At 45.2% G+C, this 21,691-nt stretch overlaps 1 protein-coding gene across 7 annotated transcripts in view; it reads left to right on the forward strand.

Moving 5' to 3' along the window:
• Positions 1–21,691, forward strand: part of SETDB1 (SET domain bifurcated histone lysine methyltransferase 1) — a 214,653-nt gene that overhangs the window by 161,461 nt on the left and 31,501 nt on the right. For all 7 annotated transcript variants that reach the window (XM_068253260.1, XM_068253256.1, XM_068253262.1 and 4 more), the window contains 8 exons: positions 3,482–3,560; positions 5,232–5,417; positions 6,293–6,494; positions 12,726–12,799; positions 13,648–13,838; positions 15,840–15,969; positions 18,254–18,380; positions 19,204–19,767. In XM_068253260.1, the coding sequence (XP_068109361.1) occupies positions 3,482–3,560; positions 5,232–5,417; positions 6,293–6,494; positions 12,726–12,799; positions 13,648–13,838; positions 15,840–15,969; positions 18,254–18,380; positions 19,204–19,767 (1,553 nt within the window). The remainder of the gene's footprint in view (positions 1–3,481; positions 3,561–5,231; positions 5,418–6,292; positions 6,495–12,725; positions 12,800–13,647; positions 13,839–15,839; positions 15,970–18,253; positions 18,381–19,203; positions 19,768–21,691) is intronic.

The following is a 21,691-nucleotide window of genomic DNA, read 5'->3' on the forward strand; positions in this document are numbered from 1 at the left end:
AGTTGAAACAGGCTCATAGGCATTCATTGGAGTAGTGGAAACAGGCCCTTATTACTATGTATGTGCCCATACTGATCGCATGATGGCAGACATCAGGTGTTTTAAGAGGAATTACATTGTCTGCAATGACAGTGGCATAAGAAGGAAAACCATTTATAAATGGCATGTTACTTAAAAGTGAACCTGGGTTTATGAAAAATGTTTTCCCTTTAAATTAAAGCTATAGTATCTTCTCCAATTATCCAAGATTATTACATGTTTTTAGTTGTATTTGTGATTCCTTGTTCCTCAGATATCCATGCTTCCTGTCTTTTCAATTCCCTTTTTATTTCGTTGTAATATCTATCTCTGTGCACTGCCCCCCTCCTTCTTGTGTAAACACCGTCATCTCGTAGAAGCTTAGGGGCAGAAATGAACTGCTTTGAGTAATAAAAACAGTATCAGATGCAGGTGATGTCATTTTCAGAACTTGCAGAGAGCAAGATGGCACCCACCACGACGCGCAGGCTAGATTCACAGTAGGATGTTGCGTTGTGATGCGGTGGAAAAATTACAACGCACATTAACGCTGCGTTACCGTCGCATGCAGTAGATACACTAGAGCATACAGGCAATGAAAAGTATGCTTCCCTGTACCTTTTAATGTCTGCGTTTAGATTTAACGCACTGCAGCAGTGCGTTACAAAAAACACAACTTTTACAACGCAGTGTGAACGTAGCATAGGGTTAACATTGTAGTGCGTTAACTGCATTACAATGACTGTATAACGCAGCACAATAACGTCCCACTGTGAACCTAGTCTGAGGGAATAGAGATCTGGTCATCAAGATTACATAGTAGTGATGGTCAAGTAGATGCAAATAACTTTGAGTTAATGCAGATTTATGCAGCTTGAAAATGAACCAATCAAATCCTGCTGAGGTAAAATTTGATTGGTTCGTTTTCAAGCTGCATAAATTTGCATAAAAATGTGCATACCTTTGCATCAACTTGAAGGTATTTCCATTACTTGACCATCACTATTACATAGCAGCATACATTAGTAAAGCAATGTTATTTAGGTATGCAGAACATGGCAGAGATGAGATCATGGGAAAGTTACGTCAGGATTGCTTTTACATAACCTATCAGAGTCCATCCAAACGTAAACCTTAATCGTACTTGATCATTTATTTAGTAAAATAAAACTGAAGAAAATTGAAGCGCCTGCCTACGGAAACCTGTGAGTGTGAGGACTCCCATTGAACCTTATGCCCTTTTTTTTTTTTTTTTTTTTTTTTTTTACAAAACCTAGCACTTATTATTTTTTTTTTTTTTGTATTTATAAAGCGCCAACATATTACGCAGCGCTGGACATTAGTTTAGGTTACAGACAATATTTAGGGGTGACATACAGCAAAATGACAATACATGAATACAAGAAAGACCAGATCATGCAGCACAGTATGAGCACAAGGTAATGCTTAGTCAGTCACTGGAGGGGAGCATGGAGATTAGGCAAGTTAGGTTCACTCAGATGCATAGCATGGGTTCACAATAATGGAGGTGCATGATCAGGTAGGACACAAAAGGAGGAGGACCCTGCCCAAAGGCTTACAATCTAGAGGATAAGTCTCTGGGCTCCCTAGGAGAAAATCCCTATCTCTGTCGTGCCTGAGGGCTGAACAATTGATGGATATACCTGTATATCTCATCTCAATATTTTTTTTTATGGTGCTTTTTCAGATAATACAATAGCGAGTTTTAGAAGCAAGGATTTCATAAAAACGCCCCACCACCAGAATTGCTGACTGTTATTGCAAGCCAGCAATTGATTTATGGTGAAGCAGACGTTTAAGCACTGTGTGCTCTCAGCTATGCCCAGAACAGCCCGAGGGGCTGTATGAAGCAGGTGCATGTCAGGGGTATACAGCTACGTTTTACTCCAAGCATTCACGTATATCACAAATGCTCAGCTGAATCGGAAAAATGGTTCCTGCTCTCGTTCGCGCTGTGCTCAACATAGATGGAGTGCAGGCACTGCGTTTCGCTATTGTGGATCTGCCACTAGAAATTAAACCTAGCATGAATCAGTAAAGCTCATGTACCAAATCCTGCTCTCAATTGCCTTTATGTGACATAGAACCTATCCGAAAGTTTATTTTGTCTTTGGCTCCCAGGAGCATTGTGGGCAATATGCATTGTTAGAGACTCCAGGCAAAGAGCCTGATTTTCTATAGGTGGCCATACACTTATAGATGACCACCAGATTCGAGCCATCAGATCCCTCTCTGATAGAAATGTGATCACAGAGGGATCTATTACTGTCACATACTGTACATAGAATTTCCGTAGATATCGGCATGTTCTGTATCTTCTCTCCATCATTACCAAGGCGCCTGTGACCCGGAAGCATGTTCGCTACGTGACCACTTACATGCCGTGGGATCATGGGACACTGGCTCTCCGGCGCAATGAGTGCACCAGCGGACAGGGGATTGTATGCTTCACTGCCAACGCTCTACACAGCCTGTGGGGAGCACATTTTAGATGGGGGGGGGGGGGGGGGGGACTGCTTGGGGATTTGCCGGCCGTCCCAAAATCAAACACTGCTACCGCTGTGCACCGGACAGCCCCTCTCTAGCAAGGTCTTTGTGGCCTGCATGTTTGATAGTTTCGAGCCATCATTATGACTGGTCCTTAAGTTCTCTCTAGAGATCATCTAGACTAGATTTTTATTTTAAAATGGTCTGCTGCTATATGGTAATAAATTGCATCCCTAAGTGGGTCTTATTGCAACAGTTGAAGGGTTAATATAACGTGCACAGAGACTACATATAATTTATTTTTAATCTCCTCCGTCCTGGATTTTTTTTCCTTTTTAAGATTTTGCTTTTAATAGTTTACTGTCTATCGCAGATAAGCTGAACTTTTTTTATGACACATTTTTGGGCTAAAAGTGTGTGGGTCAGCTTATCTGCAGGTGATAGGCATGTGTGTGGGGCCTCTATATGCAGAGCACACCTTGTAAGAGTAAATAAAAACCGTAGCTACCTGTCCTTGCTCCAGTCTTCGCGTCTCCCTTTAAGCCTTGTAATTTACTGCTAGGACTCCAGGCTCACCGCGGTCACGTGACAGTAAGCCTGGAGCTCCAGCAGTGAGCCACAAAGCTGCCGGAGAGACACAAGGACTGGTAGTATGGCTTCCAATACATTGCCAACACCTGCCCTGCACATGTGGGAGTTAAGGCCACACATTGTGGAGTTGGCATATCGGGGGCCCAAGGGTAAGCTTATCTGTGATTATATATGGTCATATATCTCTCAGTAACTTGGAGTCGAGGTTCCTGTACCCCAGGCTATTGGTGCCGTGCCCAAGGGGGACAACTGGGACATTTTTGTGTCCTCAGTGGTGTCCCGTTTTGTGGCAGAATTGTGACAGTAGTTATGTGGATGATACTTCACCTACAGTGTCTTATGTTTCCATTTCTGTGCTGCTTAGTTAAAAGAAGCTGTGGCTGCTATGAAGAAATGCCAGCAAGATGTACAGAATCTGGTGGAAGCCATCCACAAGAAGTCTGGTATGCCTAGTTAGTTATATTTATACTTTTACATTCTTGCATTATTATTATCCTTGTGTGTTACATTTTTTTTGCTCTACTGGTGTAAGTTGAATGGGCATCAAATGAGCACTCCTAATGATCCGAATCTTACAATTGTAACAGTTTATCATTAGTCTTGTATAGATGTTAGAGCTTTGTCACCCAAAATAATCCTTTGTGCTTGTTTTGGGTTACTGTCCTCTGCTGCAGCCAACCCTGTTCTGAGAAATACCATTCAGATGCGCTGGCTTGATTCAGCCGGGTACATCCCTTCCGGGAGATGTCTCCTGGTGCCTTCCTTCTCCATATTGCAGTACATGGTGCTCATCACATAGCCACGTGTGCCACTCTGTATGGGAATCGCTGTGAGCACTAATGAGTAGTTAGATCATAGACGCTTACTTATTCTCTGAAGTTAGCACATCCCTTAACAGGGTAGGAGAGTATGTAGATGGCATCTTACCTAGCTTGTACATCAATAATGGTGTAAGAGCCCTTACTTTTTACTTTACCTTATATCCATGACCAGGTAGTTCTCATCACTAGTGACAGGCATGTCCATGGCAGTCGAAAGGTCACTACTATGACATTGCTACAGGTTGTATTTTTATTTGACCTTAGTTATACTTTGAAGTCCACATGAACAAATAATTGCAGTAAAGCTAGTGCTGGCTAGTTGTGTTGGTCCTAGTCCTCCATAGATTATCACCTTGGATAGCAGATAAGACTACTGGAAGTAAAGGGGCCCATACACCTAACGATTTTCCCGCCGATATACAGCCGTTTCACAGTGATCGAAACTGCTGTGAAATTGCCGCGCACACCGCTGACAGAACGATCGATTTCCGTCGACCCATCCGTGCGGAAGATTTTTCTCGGTCGCCGGCGGGTCGGGAGTGTGTCGTTAGCGGCATTTGAATGCCCGACGACCGACGCAATACAGCGGTAATACATTACCTGCTCCAGCCGGCGCGAGTCCCCTGGTCTTCTTCTCCGCTTCGGGCTTTGGGCTCCAGAGCTACACAGAACTTCCTGTCCCGGCAGGAAGTTTAAACAGTAGAGCGCCCTCTACTGTTTAAACTTCCCCTGGACAGGAAGTTCAGTAGCCGGAGCGTGGCGGGGCCGGAGAAAAAGACCAGGGGACTCGTGCCGGCCGGACCAGGTAATGTATGAGGGGGGGGGGGGGGGGAAGCAGCAGCGGCAGCTCCACAGATTGTGAACGGTTTCAGGCTGAAATCGATTCACAATCTGTTTGCAGTAAAGGTGGCCATACGATCCCTCTCTGATCAGATTCGATCAGAGAGGGATCTATCTGTTGGTCGAATCTGATGGCAAATCGACCAGTGTATGGCCACCTTAAGAGAATGTCATCCAAAACAACATGAGAGGTGGTTGCCTGTAAAGCCACCATTACATTCCCTACATTATGGAAAATAGCGAAAGGGAAGCTGCAAGACCAAAATGATGGGGATGAACTTTTTTTTTATTTAAATTTTTTTTTGCCTTTAGTAGAGCTTTGAGTATGAAAAACAACCAAATGTGGTATGTAATCATATTAAGCTGAAACTGAAAAGTATGGACTTATTGTGTGTTTATTGTGGCTATAAAGCAAGGTCTTGTTCAAGAATATGTCCCTTTGTCTTGTTATAGATGGTCCTCAAACTCGATCATCCCCTCACCCTTCTTCACCTACCAGTTCAGTGGGTGGAACCATTCAGCCTGGCTCAGCCAATGACATGAAAAAGGATGGAGATCTTGTTGTAGGCATGAGAATTCTGGGTAAGAAGAGGACCAAAACCTGGCACAAAGGGACCTTAATATCCATCCAGATGGTTGGTAAGTTTTACGGATTTGAAGGGTTTTTGAATTCTAGGGAAAACGGAGAGCAGCCATCACTGATAACTTGTGTGTAGTGTGGTGAAGCTTTTCTGTACAGCCACCTCAAACACCACCTCTGTTACTTTATTGGGCAGGGGGAGACAGATACGTAAAATCAGTGTTAATGTGTTAGGAGGCAAATGCTGTTTTATTGGGATCATCTATTTAAAAGTAAAGTCTGGAAGTCCAATTAGTCAGCAGTACTAAAAGTGAAACAGTATATGTCACAAAGTGTGGACATTTTGTGTATGTTGCCAGCACAGATACTCTGTGCTGGGACCAAGGTATTAACTTATAGTTTTTTGGGGGGATGTGGCGTGCACAAAAGAAACCCATGCAAGCCCAGGGATAACCTGCACACCCCATGCAGATAGTGCCAGAATTTCATTTACTGTTGCACTGAGCATGCCAGGACTGCGGTTTAAAACTTACCTGAGCCAGCAAGCCAATACATTTGTGCACTGACAGGTAAGTTCCAGTTTCCTTCCTTCTGGTACGCCCATGCTGATAGTTTCCTGACCCAGATTTGAGCTTGGGACTCTAGCTATTACATTCTCCATAGTTTCCTAGTGCAAGGTGTCATTTGAGAGTAAACCTGCCACCTACTGCATACAAATTTGTCACTGTAATTACTATGTCTACCAGTTCTGTATTATGTACCGGTGTCTATATTGCATATACTTGTACTTGTACCCCTTGTTTGTGCTTACTCTGTACAGCTCCACTGAACATGTTGGTGCTTTGTAAATTAGTAATTACAGGACAGCATTGTGATAAACTATTTAGGGACATTAATACTGAATATTTACAGTCTGTGCTGTGTTCATTTTCAGGTCCAGGTAAAAAGTACAAGGTGAAGTTTGACAACAAGGGGAAGAGCCTGCTGTCTGGTAACCACATAGCCTATGACTACCACCCCCCACTTGATAAACTATTTGTTGGGAGTAGAGTCGTGGCTAGGTACAAGGATGGCAACCAAGTTTGGCTTTATGCCGGCATCATAGCTGAGCCCCCCAGCAGCAAGAATAAAATGAGGTAATGTCACTTTACATTCTGAGCTTATTGTTGCATTAACAACATTTCTTGGGTTGGGGAGACATGGACTTCTTGCTCTCTGCGTTTTCAAACTGGATTCACATTCTGTAATGGCCTCTCCCTTCAGGACCAGTGTGCTGTCGAGCAAGCTGGGAATTCCTAGCTATCTTGGTTGCTCTCCACACAAGCATCTCAGGTTTCATACTTACCTGGAGCTTTTTTAAGCCATCTTAACCACTTCCCGACCGCCGTATGTACAATTGGCGGCCGGGAAGTGCACCCCGCAAGGACCGCCGTATTGACAATTGGCGGCGGTCCTTGTAGGGGCATGGGCGGAGCGATCGCGTCATCAGTGACGCGATCCTCCGCCTGGCGCCGCTCACCCGCCGCAACATCCCGCCGGCTATACGGAAGCGCCGGCGGGATGTTAACCCCGCGATCGCCGCATACAAAGTGTATAATACACTTTGTAATGTTTACAAAGTGTATTATACAGGCTGTCTCCTGCCCTGGTGGTCCCAGTGTCCGAGGGACCACCAGGGCAGGCTGCAGCCACCCTAGTCTGCACCAAGCACACTGATTTCCCCCCCCCCCCCCGCCCCAGATCGCCCACAGCACCCATCAGACCCCCCCCTGCCCACCCCCCAGACCCCTGTTTGCACCCAATCACCCCCCTATTCACCCATCAATCACTCCCTGTCACTATCTGTCAACGCTATTTTTTTTTTTATCCCCCACCCTGCTCCCTGCCCCCTCCTGATCACCCCCCACCCCTCAGATTCTCCCCAGACCCCCCCCCCCCAGACCACCCCCCCTGTTTACTGTATGCATCTATCCCCCTGATCACCTGTCAATCACCTGTCAATCACCCATCAATCACCCGTCAATCACCCCCTGTCACTGCCACCCATCAGCCAGCCCCTAACCTGCCCCTTGCGGGCAATCTGATCACCCCCCCCCACACCAATAGATCGCCCGCAGATCCGACATCAGATCACCTCCCAAATCCATTGTTTACATCTATTCTCTCCTCTAAACACCCACTAATTACCCATCAATCACCCATCAATCACCCCCTATCACCACCTGTCACTTTTACCTATCAGATCAGACCCTAATCTGCCCCTTGCGGGCACCCAATCACCCGCCCACACGCTCAGATTGCCCTCTGACCCCCCCTTATCAATTCACCAGTGCATTAATTACATCTGTTCTTCCCTGTAATAACCCACTGATCACCTGTCAATCACCTGCCAATCACCTATCACCCATCAATCACCCCCTGTCACTGCCACCCATCAATCAGCCCCTAACCTGCCCCTTGCGGGCAATCTGATCACCCACCCACACCATTAGATCGCCCGCAAACCCGCCGTCAGATTACCTCCCAAATGTATTGTTTACATCTGTTATCTTCTCTAAACACCCACTAATTACCCATCAATCACCCATCAATCACCCCCTATCACCACCTGTCACTGTTACCTATCAGATCAGACCCTAATCTGCCCCTTGCGGGCACCCAATCACCCGCCCACACGCTCAGATTGCCCTCAGACCCCCCCCTTATCAATTCGCCAGTGCATTAATTACATCTGTCCTTCCCTGTAATAACCCACTGATCACCTGTCAATCACCTGCCAATCACCTATCACCCATCAATCACCCCCTGTCACTGCCACCCAACAATCAGCCCCTAACCTGCCCCTTGCGGGCAATCTGATCACCCACTCGCACCAATAGATCGCCCGCAGATCCGACATCAGATCACCACCCAAGCGCAGCGTTTACATCTATTCTCTCCTCTAAACACCCACTAATTACCCATCAATCACCCCCTATCACCACCTATCACCACCTGTCACTGTTACCCATCAGATCAGACCCTAATCTGCCCCTTGCGGGCACCCAATCGCCCGCCTACACGCTCAGATTGCCCTCAGACCCCCCCTTATCAATTCGCCAGTGTAATATTTACATCTGTTCTCCCCTGTAATAACCCACTGATTACCTGTCAATCACCTATCAATCACCCATCAATCACCCCCTGTCACTGCCACCCATCAATCACCCCCTGTCACTGCCACCCATAAATCACCCGCTGTCACTGCCACCCATCAATCAGCCCCTAACCTGCCCCTTGCGGGCAAACTGATCACCCACCCACACCAATAGATCGCCCGCAGATCTGACATCAGATCACCACCCAAGCGCAGTGTTTCCATCTATTCTCTACCCTAAACACCCACTAATTACCCATCAATCACCCCCTGTCACTGCTACCTATCAGATTAGACCCCTATCTGCCCCTAGGGCACTCAATCACCCGCCCACACCCTCAGAATGCCCTCAGACCCCAGCCCTGATCACCTCGCCAGTGCATTGCTTGCATCTATTCCCCCCTCTAATCACACCTTGAGACACCCATCAATCACCTCCTGTCACCCCCTAGCACACCTACCCATCAGATCAGGCCCCAATTTGCCCCGTGTGGGTTCCTGATCACTCGGCCAATCCCTCAGACCCCCTTCCGATCACCTCCCCAGTGCATTGATTGCATCTATTTTCCCCTCTAACCACCCCCTGAGACACCCATCAATCACCTCCTGTCACCCCCCTAGCACTCCTATCCATCAGATCAGGCCCAATACAACCTGTCATCTAAAAGGCCACCCTGCTTATGACCGGTTCCACAAAATTCGCCCCCTCATAGACCACCTGTCATCAAAATTTGCAGATGCTTATACCCCTGAACAGTCATTTTGAGACATTTGGTTTCCAGACTACTCACGGTTTTGGGCCTGTAAAATGCCAGGGCGGTATAGGAACCCCACAAGTGACCCCATTTTAGAAAAAAAGACACCCCAAGGTATTCTGTTAGGTGTATGACGAGTTCATAGAAGATTTTATTTTTTGCCACAAGTTAGCGGAAATTGATTTGAATTGTTTTTCTTCACAAAGTGTCATATTCCGCTAACTTGTGACAAAAAATAAAATCTTCTATGAACTCGCCATACACCTAACGGAATACCTTGGGGTGTCTTCTTTCTAAAATGGGGTCACTTGTGGGGTTCCTATACTGCCCTGGCATTTTAGGGGCCCTAAACCGCGAGGAGTAGTCTAGAAAACAAATGCTTCAAAATGACCTGTGAATAGGACGTTGGGCCCCTTAGCGCACCTAGGCTGCAAAAAATTGTCACACATGTGGTACCGCCGTACTCAGGAAAAGTAGTATAATGTGTTTTGGGGTGTATTTTTACACATACCCATGCTGGATGGGAGAAATTTCTATGTAAATGGACAATTGTGTGTAAAAAAATCAAACAATTGTCATTTACAGAGATATTTCTCCCACTTAGCATGGGTATGTGTAAAAATACACCCCAAAACGCATTATACTACTTCTCCTGAGTACGGCGGTACCACATGTGTGGCACTTTTTTACACCCTAAGTACGCTAAGGGGCCCAAAGTCCAATGAGTACCTTTAGGATTTCACAGGTCATTTTGCGACATTTGCTTTCAAGACTACTCCTCACGGTTTAGGGCCCCTAAAATGCCAGGGCAGTATAGGAACCCCACAAATGACCCCATTCTAGAAAGAAGACACCCAAAGGTATTCCGTACGGAGTATGGTGAGTTCATAGAAGATTTTATTTTTTGTCACAAGTTAGCGGAAAATGACACTTTGTGAAAAAAAACTATTAAAATCAATTTCCGCTAACTTGTGACAAAAAAATAAAAACTTCTATGAACTCACCATACTCCTAACGGAATACCTTGGGGTGTCTTCTTTCTAAAATGGGGTCATTAGTGGGGTTCCTATACTGCCCTGGCATTTTAGGGGCCCTAAACCGTGAGGAGTAGTCTTGAAACAAAAATGACCTGTGAAATCCTAAAGGTACTCATTGGACTTTGGGCCCCTTAGTGCAGTTAGGGTGCAAAAAAGTGCCACACATGTGGTATCGCCGTACTCGGGAGAAGTAGTATAATGTGTTTTGGGGTGTATTTTTACACATACCCATGCTGGGTGGGAGAAATACCTCTGTAAATGACAATCTTTTGATTTTTTTACACACAATTGTCCATTTACAGAGGTATTTCTCCCACCCAGCATGGGTATGTGTAAAAATACACCCCAAAACACATTGTACTACTTCTCCCGAGTATGGCGATACCACATGTGTGGCACTTTTTTGCACCCTAACTGCGCTAAAGGGCCCAAAGTCCAATGAGTACCTTTAGAATTTCACAGGTCATTTTGAGAAATTTCGTTTCAAGACTACTCCTCACGGTTTAGGGCCCCTAAAATGCCAGGGCAGTATAGGAACCCCACAAATGACCCCATTTTAGAAAGAAGACACCCCAAGGTATTCCGTTAGGAGTATGGTGAGTTCATAGAAGATTTTATTTTTTTGTCAAAAGTTAGCGGAAATTGATTTTAATTGTGTTTTTTCACAAAGTGTCATTTTCCGCTAACTTTTGACAAAAAATAAAATCTTCTATGAACTCACCATACTCCTAACGGAATACCTTGGGGTGTCTTCTTTCTAAAATGGGGTCATTTGTGGGGTTCCTATACTGCCCTGGCATTTTAGGGGCCCTAAACCGTGAGGAGTAGTCTTGAAACGAAAGTTCTCAAAATGACCTGTGAAATTCTAAAGGTACTCATTGGACTTTGGGCCCTTTAGCGCAGTTAGGGTGCAAAAAAGTGCCACACATGTGGTATCGCCGTACTCAGGAGAAGTAGTATAATGTGTTTTGTGGTGTATTTTTACACATACCCATGCTGAGTGGGAGAAAGATCTCTGTAAATGGACAATTGTGTGTAAAAAAAATTAACAAATTGTCATTTACAGAGATATTTCTCCCACCCAGCATGGGTATGTGTAAAAATACACCCCAAAACACATTATACTACTTCTCTTGAGTACGGCAATACCACATGTGTGGCACTTTTTTGCAGCCTAACTGCACTAAGGGGTCCAAAGTCCAATGAGCACCTTTAGGCTTTACAGGGGTGCTTACAATTTAGCACCCCCCAAAATGTCAGGACAGTAAACACACCCCACAAATGACCCCATTTTGGAAAGTAGACACTTCAAGGTATTCAGAGAGGGGCATGGTGAGTCCGTGGCAGATTTCATTTTTTTTTTGTCGCAAGTTAGAAGAAATGGAAACTTTTTTTTTTTTTTTTTTTTCACAAAGTGTCATTTTCCGCTTACTTGTGACAAAAAAATAATATCTTCTATGAACTCACTATGTCTCTCAGTGAATACTTTGGGATGTCTTCTTTCCAAAATGGGGTCATTTTGGGGGTATTTATACTATCCTGGAATTCTAGCCCCTCATGAAACATGACAGAGGGTCAGAAAAGTCAGAGATGCTTGAAAATGGGAAAATTCACTTTTTGCACCATAGTTTGTAAACGCTATAACTTTTACCCAAACCAATAAATATACACTGGGTTTTTTTTAATCAAAAACATGTTTGTCCACATTTTTCGCGCTGCATGTATACAGAAATTTTACTTTATTTGAAAACTGTCAGCACAGAAAGTTAAAAAAATCATTTTTTTGCCAAAATTCATGTCTTTTTTGCTGAATATAATAAAAAGTAAAAATCGCAGGAGCAATCAAATAGCACTAAAAGAAAGCTTTATTAGTGACAAGAAAAGGAGCCAAAATTCATTTAGGTGGTAGGTTGTATGAGCGAGCAATAAACCGTGAAAGCTGCAGTGGTCTGAATGGAAAAAAAGTGGCCGGTCCTTAAGGGGTAGAAAGCCCTCGGTCCTCAAGTGGTTAAGGACGCTCATCACTCCCGTCTCCCCGGTGGATTCAGTACCCCGCAATTCAGCCCAAAAGCCTAGCCGAGTTGCACGTTGTCACGCATGCGCGTTCCAACCAGATGCACTTCCCCATCAAGCCCCTGTGGCTGGGAGTGTTCTGTGCTTGCGCAGTACGCTCCCAAGGATGGAAGCGAGATGGGGGAGCGCGCCTGGCCGCGCATGCGCGACTAAGAACGACTTGGCCAGGCTTTTCGGGCTGAATTCCGGGGCACTGGAGATGGCGAGGGACAAGCAGCCTTAAGGGGGCTTAAGCAAGCCCCAGGTAAGTATGGAACCTGAGATGCTTCCCGTCTCACGTTCTGTTTAAAGCCTATGGATTGTGTTAACCTTTTGACTACAGTTCTACTTGTAGCTGCTACTGTAATCTTTTGATTGTCTTTTTAGATTTCTGATCTTCTTTGATGACGGTTATGCCTCTTATGTTACACACTCGGAACTATACCCCATCTGCAGACCATGTAAGTGCTCATTTCTTTTGTCCTTTCATTGTTTGGGTATTATAATAGAATTTAAGAGTAAAGTTTGTACCTTATTTTAAAGTACAAATCGTTAATCTAGATGTGTGTGTTAGCTGCACAATATCCAGGCCAGGGCTGCGCAACATTGCCCCAGGCACGGAGGAGCAGTTTGTTTGGGCAGGTGTCTTATGCGCTGATGGAAATACTAGCTAACTGGCTCCCAGTCTGTGATTTTGGTGCACGATGCTCCTGATGGTAGATGGTGGATCGGGTTTAAGTACAGATCACATAGGGGGTACTTTGAGTAGCTGACTGTCTGATTGCCGACTATTGGTTAAAAGTCCCTATAGCTGAGAGGTTTAGTGTTAGGCAGTAGAGGGGGGAGTCTGAGAATAGGCACCACATGAGTCTATAGTAAAATATCTGTGCACTCCCTCCTTCCAGTCCTGACCAGTCTGTCTGTGAAGTGAGAGGTATTTGGAGGCCACCATATGGACTTACTTTTTAACAATACCAGTTTCCTGGAAGTTCTGCTGAAAATTCTGGCATCAGTGGTATCTGAATCGCACACCTGAAACAACCATGCTGCTAATCTTGTCAGATTTTTGTCAGAAACATCTGATCTACATGCTTGTTCAGGGTCAATGGCTAAAAGTATTAAAGGGAGGGGATCAACAGACTGCCAGGCAATGGGTATTGTTTAAAATTAAATATGTCAGCCTTCATATCTCTCTCACTTCAGTTCCCTTTGTTTTAAATTAGTAAATGAGGATGACTGTTTGTCTCGCACAACAAGTGAAATTGATTACATGCAATAATCCCCACTGTTTGTTTCTTGCACTTTGCAGTGAGTAAAACCTGGGAGGACATTGAAGATGTGTCATGCCGTGATTTTATTGAAGAATATGTTACTGCCTATCCCAACCGACCGATGGTTCTACTTAAGGGTGGTCAGCTGATCAAGACTGAATGGGAGGGCACATGGTGGAAATCTAAAGTAGAGGAAGTGGATGGCAGCCTGGTGAAGATTCTATTCCTGGTAAGGATATTCTATTCTGGTGAACTTGTAGTGTATAGAATGCTTTCAAGAATATGAACATTCACCTTTTCATCTTCTTATCTAAAAGAAGCCTGCCACATGTCCATAACTCTAGCACTGTGCGCTCCACATAAATTGTATCTTTTGCCCCAATGATATGCCCAATAATTTCATTGCTTGTGTAGGGGATCTCCCATTAAAGGGAAGGTTCAAGCAAAATATAAAAATGAGTTTCACTTACCTGGGGCTTCTACCAGCCCCATGCAGCCATCCTGTGCCCTCGTAGTCACTCACTGCTGCTCCAGTCCCCCGCTGGCAGCTTGCCGACCTCGGAGGTCTGCGGGACGTATTGCGTATATTTTTACGCATTCCCGCTAGTGCAGGAACATTAACACATACATTTTTACGCAATACTGGTTTAATGCGTAAAAATGTACACATTGAACCAGTAACGCTTAAAAATGTATATGTTAATGTTCCTGCACTAGCGGGAATGCGTAAATATGTAGGCAATGCGTCCCGCCGACCTCCGAAGTCGGCAAGCTGCCAGCGGGGGACTGGAGCAGCAGTAAGTGACTACGAGGGCACAGGGTGGCTGCATGGGGCTGGTAGAAGCCCCAGGTAAGTGAAACTCATTTTTTTATTTTGCTTGGACATTCCCTTTAAGATGTGTTTCTTTTTGGGTCTCCATCTCCCTCCCTCTCTCTGTTGCCACCAATCACACTTTAAAAGGTGAAAAAAAAAGCTTGCCAATCTCACTTCACCTTTTCTTGCTACATGCTTGCATCCTTTCTCGCCCAGCTGCATTCTCTTCTGTCCTCTGCAGCAGTAACTTGGGCGGGGAGTGGGATGGCAGGGGTTGCAGTTTGGCTATGCTTGCGCACGAAGCAGAGTGTGGTCACAAGCAGAGATCCAACAAGCTTTTGTCAGATATTGGAAGCCTCTGCAGGATCCAGAGGCTTTCCTCTTCCTAGGCAAGCATCTGATTTTTGACCCAAGGTTCACCTTGGGTGCACTTTAAGTCTTACTTTTGTTTCTGCACTCCCAGCATGTTAAGAGGGCACAGCCCTCAGAAACAAACAAGGTCAAGCACCACCGAGAAAAATATAACATGCTTAAAACTTAGAGACCCAGAGACGAACTAACAGTTGTATACAAACCTGGGGCTTCTTCCAGCCCCATCAGCCTGGATCGTTCCACGCCGCTGTCCTCCGCTGCCTCTGTTTGCCGGTACTGGGTCCCGTCATTTTGGCTAGTTGACACATGCGTAGTGCGCTCCCTCCGTACTGCGCAAGTGCATGCGTACAGAGCCAGAGGGAGCCCCTGTGCATGCGGAAGACTGGTCACATCCGGCGGAAGTGACGGGACCTGGTACCAGCGATTGAGGCAGCGGAGGATGGGAGCGATCTGGGCGTATGGGGCTGGAGGAAGCCCCAGGTATGTATAAAATCTTTTCCTATTTTTTTCAGTAGCTTCGTCTCTGGTTCCCTTTAAAAATAGAAAAAACGAATTGCCCAGTTACTTACCAGGGGCTTCTTCCAGCCCCCTGAAGTCCTCCTCCCTTGCTGTGATTCTGTACTTTGCCATTCCTTCATTGTCCCCCTCCGTAAGCCGGATGGCTCAGAAGTCACCCGGCCACTGCGCATGTGTGGTGCTGGCTGCACACCTTGTCTGTCGCTCTCCCGTGACCAGGAGCATTCTGCGTAGCTACCAGAAATTGCCTGCCTCGTTTCCCAAATAACTACCCCTAAGGAGAAAACTGATGAAGTGACGATGTAATGAAGGCTGAGATGATGTCAAGTGGAGTTTTAAAAGTTATCTCTTTATTCTCACAAACCTAATGTACATCTAAAGTAGGGTCATGTTCTGTTGTTTTTTTTCATTGTTCTTTTTATTGTTCTTTTTTCTGTAAATACTCGTTTTAAATAAGGAAAACAAATTGTAGTAAGAGTAGGGGAACTGTGTGTCTAATTGTGATAACATGACTACCGCAAATCACAGGATGACAAGCGCTGTGAGTGGATCTACCGTGGTTCCACCCGCCTGGAGCCCATGTTCAGCATGAAGACCTCCACAGCCTCTACTCAAGAGAAGAAGCTAGGGGGACTACCGCGAACACGTCCTAACGTGGGTAAGTAATGCTTAAAAGGCATCTTGCTGCTTCTTATGGTAGCTCTGGCAGTGTTTACTATCTGCAGCAGCCTATCTCAGAGTAGATCTGCTTACCCGTAAATTGAGAAGATACGTCTAAAAAAAGTTCAACCCTTCGCCTCTTTCCTCAGAGTTTACCTGTCTCTTTTATGTGGGGCAGAATCTGAAGAGCTGAATAAGGGAGTGGTTAAAATAAACTTGAGGGGGTGGGACAAGTTCTAGTTTATTTACCTGGTGCTTCTTGCAGGCTTACAAGCCCCCCCGGTTTCCTCCCGGTGTGCTCCATTGTGCCACCATGCCCCTCTGAAAAAAGTCAGAAGTGGGTTTCTCTCCAGACTGTGCATCACCTCAATCATGCTAATAGCCACTGGAGCGCAACTGCGGCTTGCCATGCACAGTATCACGCTACAGGTCCGGTCTGCGAGCTTTGAGAGGGAAACAAAGGGGAGGAAACGGCCCCTCCCCCAATCTCAGGTATACTTAAAGGCACATACACATGCCATACCGCCGCAAACGACGGGTCCGTCAGACCCTCCTGCTGGACGGACTTTCAGCCGACAGTAGCACGTGTGTATGCACTTTCGGCAGACTGATAAGACTGTTTCTACAATCCGCTGAGCGGATCGTTCAGAAACAGCCTTATCAGTCTGCCGACAGCGCGTTCACTCGTTCTACTGTCTGCTGAATATCCGCCCAGTGGGAGGGTCTGACGGACCCGTCGTTTGCGGCGGCATGGCATGTGTACGCGCCTTTAAGGCACGGCTCACAGATAAGTTCTGTTTGTTACTCCAATACTATCTGATTTTATCCTAGGTCACCAATTTTGGGTTTAACAAAGTAGATTATACTTGTGAAAAGCAGTGATTTAATGCAAACCTGAACTGAGAACAAAACTTTTGAGATCATTACTTTTATGTGTAGTCACAATAATATCTAGAACCTCCCTGAGACTCCTATTCCTGTTTTTAATTTGAGGGGTTAGAATTCAGTTCTGAAGCATGCACATCCTCTATACAGCACGCTGATTTAGAATACATTCAGAGCAACAGATAGTATATTTGCTAGCTTAAGCAGGGTACGCATGGGCATCTTGCTTCCAAATGTGCCATTGTAGATTTGGGGAACTGATAGCCGAAGAAACCTCTGTTTTAAATGGAAAAATAATTAAAATCCTTTGGCTTTGATTTGTTCTTACCCTCATATCCTGTATGATTTCTTGAACTGATGGATTTTGGAACCTCTAGCCTGATAAGTAGTTGCTGCCTTCAGTTTAGCTTCTGCCTTCACCTAGTAAGTTGTAGGCTTGTAGAGTGGTTACAGTATGGTTGGGGAATATGTGCCCACAACTGCTGATGACTGCATTCAGAATTCTGCCTCATCCTACTGTAAGGATGCTCTCTTTGAGTGGACCAAGACAGAGAAACTGCCTTGAAAGTTCAAATCTTAATTTTAAAGTTAACTAGTAGCACAATTATGTTTTGTTTTTTTCATGTTTAAATGAACCTCCCCATAAGGGAGGTTCGTAATGTGCTGTTGGGGTGAGAGGTATTACTTACAGGGGGCTGCTCCTGTGGCCTCTCGTTTGTACGGTGGTTGCCATCTGCTCCACACTTGCCACAGTTTAATCTTCCAGGATTCAGCAGGTGCATATGCCCACCGCAATGCATGCCAGTAGATGTAGTCCATGGATGTGTGTACAGAGGTGCTATCCCTAAGCTGCACAGTGATTTTGTAACGGTGTAAAGCAGACAAACTCTTGCACAGCACACTATGGAATGTTTTCATTCCACATATAAATGCTATAGAACTCCACTGCTCTGAGCTGTGTGTGTTTTGCTACATTAGAGTGTAATTTGCCTTATCAGTAGCTGATGGGGATGGCTCTGTCTGTACAGGGAAAGACTGAGGCTTTAACTTTTTCTGTGCTCCCTACAAGTTTTTCCATGTAAAACTTCAGGTTTTTTGTTTGTTTTTGTTTTTTGGGATTTCTGTAAATTGTAATGAAGAAAACTATAAAGGTCATCCTGCTTCTTTTAGAGCAGAGAGGAAGTTCTGAGTTTAGGTACACTCTAACTGAAGACAGCTGCTCAGTAGTGTCCTTGGCATTTTAGATTAAAGGGAGAAGGGTGTCTACGTTTTCACATATTCTGCATTAAAAACTTTGCCAGAGTTTTTCCCATTTTCTCATTTGAGGTTTCACCACCATTGATATTTAGCTTTCTTGGTTAGCAGATCTGATGGATATTTTTTTGTTTTGTCTCCAGGTGCTGTCCGGAGTAAAGGGCCTGTGGTACAGTACACTCACGATCTTACTGGGAGTGAATCGCCATACAAACCAACAGATCCACCTTCTCCTCAGTCCATCCCTTCACCACAGCTTATTGATACAGAGTAAGTGCTTTTCATGCAGCTCCTACACTCCTTCCCTCAGTTATACAGCCTATAGGAAGAGAAGTCGTTTGGGTATGAAGCCAGTGGTTTGTAGCATTGTGTAGGCCAACATTAGCTATATTTTATATACATCCTTTCCACTTATTCACGGACATGCAAATCTGTACAAGTTTGCTTTCATCACAGGCCTGGCTGGGTAAAATAAGAAAATCTGATAGTGAGTGAAACATGCTGCATTTCATCACTGTTTTTTATTTTTTGCCTCCTTTTCTGTTTTTTTATGCTCCAGCTCTTAGTGCTGCCTCCCTTCAGGGTAGAAAACTGTCAGTGTCAGTAGCTTGCAGGAGAAGTAAACCCTTTGGCCAGCTGAACTGCTTTGTATGTTAAAGCATACCTGAAGTGATCTAATAGCCCTAGTAAGAAATTATTTCAGGCCCCTTTCTTTTTTCCAGTATAGAAAGAGTTAGAATACACTTCAGTTATCATCTATGCAAAAGAACTTGACGGCAGCTTGTTGATTTACTCAGGTTTCCTGAAAAGTAAATTGAAGCTAAAACTGCTGAGAAGCCATGAGATAAGGCTTCATAGATGTAAAATCAGCTGCCAAAAATTGGTTCAGGAAAATAACTGTCATGCACACGCGTGTCTATTCTGGCACCATCCTTTCCTTGCAATAACAATTGCAGGCCTGCAGGAAATCATGTAGTGTGTTTGGATTTTAAGCACAGCAGTCTCTCTTGTCACAGATTTTTGCCTTTGGCCTATATGCTTGCAAACAGACAGTTATGGCTAACAGCAAATTGTTGTGTATGTCTCTTATCAGCTCGGACAGCCAGCAAGCGCAGTCTAAGAAACAAGTGGCAAAGAAGAGCACATCATTTCGTCCAGGATCTGCGGGGTCGTCTCCCATACCTGTGGAACAGCAGTCTCCGCAAGCCCCAACTGTACGACCTGTGCAACAACTGCAACCACCACCACATCAAGCGCCACAACAGCAACTACCACAGCATCTAGCGCCACAACCGCAACCACCACAACATCAAGCGCCACAACCGCAACCACCACAACATCAAGCTCCGCAACGTCAAGTTCTGCAACATCAAGCTCCGCAACATATATTCCTGCAACATCAAGCACCACACCAACCACCTCAACATCAGGTGCTGCAGCATCAGGTGCTGCAGCATCAGGTGCTGCAACATCAAGTGCTGCAACATCAAGTCCTGCAACATCAAGCGCCGCAACAGCATCAACAGTATCAGAACCAAAGCCACCACATGCAGATCCAGACTGTTCACGCCATCCAAGCTATACAGCCCATACAGACTATTCAAACTATACAGACATTTCACTCTAACCAGACGGTGCAAATCTCGCAGCCGAATAAGTGAGTTTAAGATGCTGGAAGGTCATTTCTGTAAATTTCCAGACATCTGAGTATTTTGTATTATTTCACATCAATGGAATGGCTACATTCCTGAAAATAAAATGTATGGTAGGAACATACTAGGCAGAATCGCATATGCTTTTTCCATAGCACATAGTGGAAAACGCATATGCGATTCTGCCTAGTGTGTTCCTTCACAAACGTTTTTTTCTGCAGTAGCATTTCTCTGAATGGTTGTTCAGCAATTTGCCCTTTGGCCATGCTGCTTCATTTGGCTTGGTAACCATGCCCCTTTCTATGCAATGTCAGTGGGCAGCTTTTAACGGCGTATCTATAAAGCTGTAAAGTGCAAGGTTACCATTCCACAATTCTGGCTCTGAAAAGAGGAGCTAGCAATTGCATGGAACGCGGACCTGTTACAATTCTAAGGGCTGTGAAACATTGATCACAGCTTTAAATTAAACCTTTGACTTTTCTTAAAGCAAAAAAACTAAAAAAAAAAAAAAACTGATACCTCAGGAGGGGGAAGCCTCTGGATCCTAAAGAGCTTTCCGCTGTCCTCAACAGCCAACCCATCCCAGCACTGGGACCCCCCGGAGAGTGGCCTCCCTGTGCACTAGCACCATCCCACTCAGGCTCTGGCAGAAGTAGTTGAGGCCAATCATCTCTGTACTACTACGCAGGCGCATACTGCTCTTGCTTGTGGCCTAGCGCAGACCTGATCTAGCCCGGCTTTTGCCAAAGAAAGCCGAGCGGGACAGTGCTATTATGCCTGCGCGAGCTGCCAACAAACTTTTTACTAGCACTGGAACGGGGCTGCAAAGGAGGACAAGAGAAATCGCTTTAGAAAGCAAAGGCTTCCCTCTCCTGAGCTAAGTACCCACTAGGGCATTTTTTCGCTTGCTACAGGTACATTTTAAGGCCTGTTTTCCACCAATAACTGAAGACGATGAATTCACCACCTGTCAGCTGCTTCCATTCACTGACCAGGTGTTTCCTAGGGCTTGGCACAGGCAGTGTACAGGCAGCCACCTGTGGAGTTGCATCTGAGCACAGCGGTTGCCGTCATCAAATGCAAGATTAGGTGGTATTTTGCTGCTGGATAACCTCACCACGCATCAAACGCTAAGTTTGATGCGCGGCAGTGTTATCCGGCAGCACAGTATTGTATCATTTGTGTCACAAAACATGGGGTTGCCAAACGCTATTTTTCGCCTGCGTGTAATCGCAACCAAAAGGTGTTTGTGGCCATCATCTGGGAGGCTGAACTACCCAACAAGCACTTCAGCCTACTGGTGGAAACCAGACCTAAACCTCACCCTTCAACCATATGTTGCTGCAGTGCCCAATGGAAACAATAGTAGTGATTTTTGGGCAGCAGCGTTTTCTTCTCTGGCTATTGAATGGCTCTGTCAGGTTTCAAGGGACATTAAACTTCTGGACTTGACTGGCCAACAAGAAAGGGGTTTAGTGTCCCCTCTTCTGTTTGAAAATAGTGGGCATTATTAGTAGACTGCAGTTGACCTAAGTTCTGGCAATTCCCATTAATAACACCGGTTTAAGACTAGACCCCTAAGTGTCCTCTGCCTGGGGAGTCTCAGGGGGACATTTATCAAAAGTGTCTGAGACAAAATATTGGTAGGTTTTTAGAAATCCGTGCAGAACTGTCTCAGACATCTTAAGAAATCACTAAATAGTGCAGATTCCTTCTTAAACTGTTAGGAATATGAGGAATTTGGAAGGTTTCTCAGACAGTGCAGTGTGTGAGATAAATTGCTGTTGCTGAGGTAACCAATACATCTGCTGTATTGCATCAATGCCCAGCACTGGAAAGGTTAAGCTCAGAACAGCTTCACAGGATACCTGGCAGCAGGGAGCAGGATCACTTCACAAACCATGCCTAGCCTGTACTGCTACACATCTG

The sequence above is a fragment of the Hyperolius riggenbachi genome, chromosome 9, assembly GCF_040937935.1.
Source record: "Hyperolius riggenbachi isolate aHypRig1 chromosome 9, aHypRig1.pri, whole genome shotgun sequence".
In the NCBI taxonomy this organism is placed as follows: Eukaryota; Metazoa; Chordata; class Amphibia; order Anura; family Hyperoliidae; genus Hyperolius; species Hyperolius riggenbachi.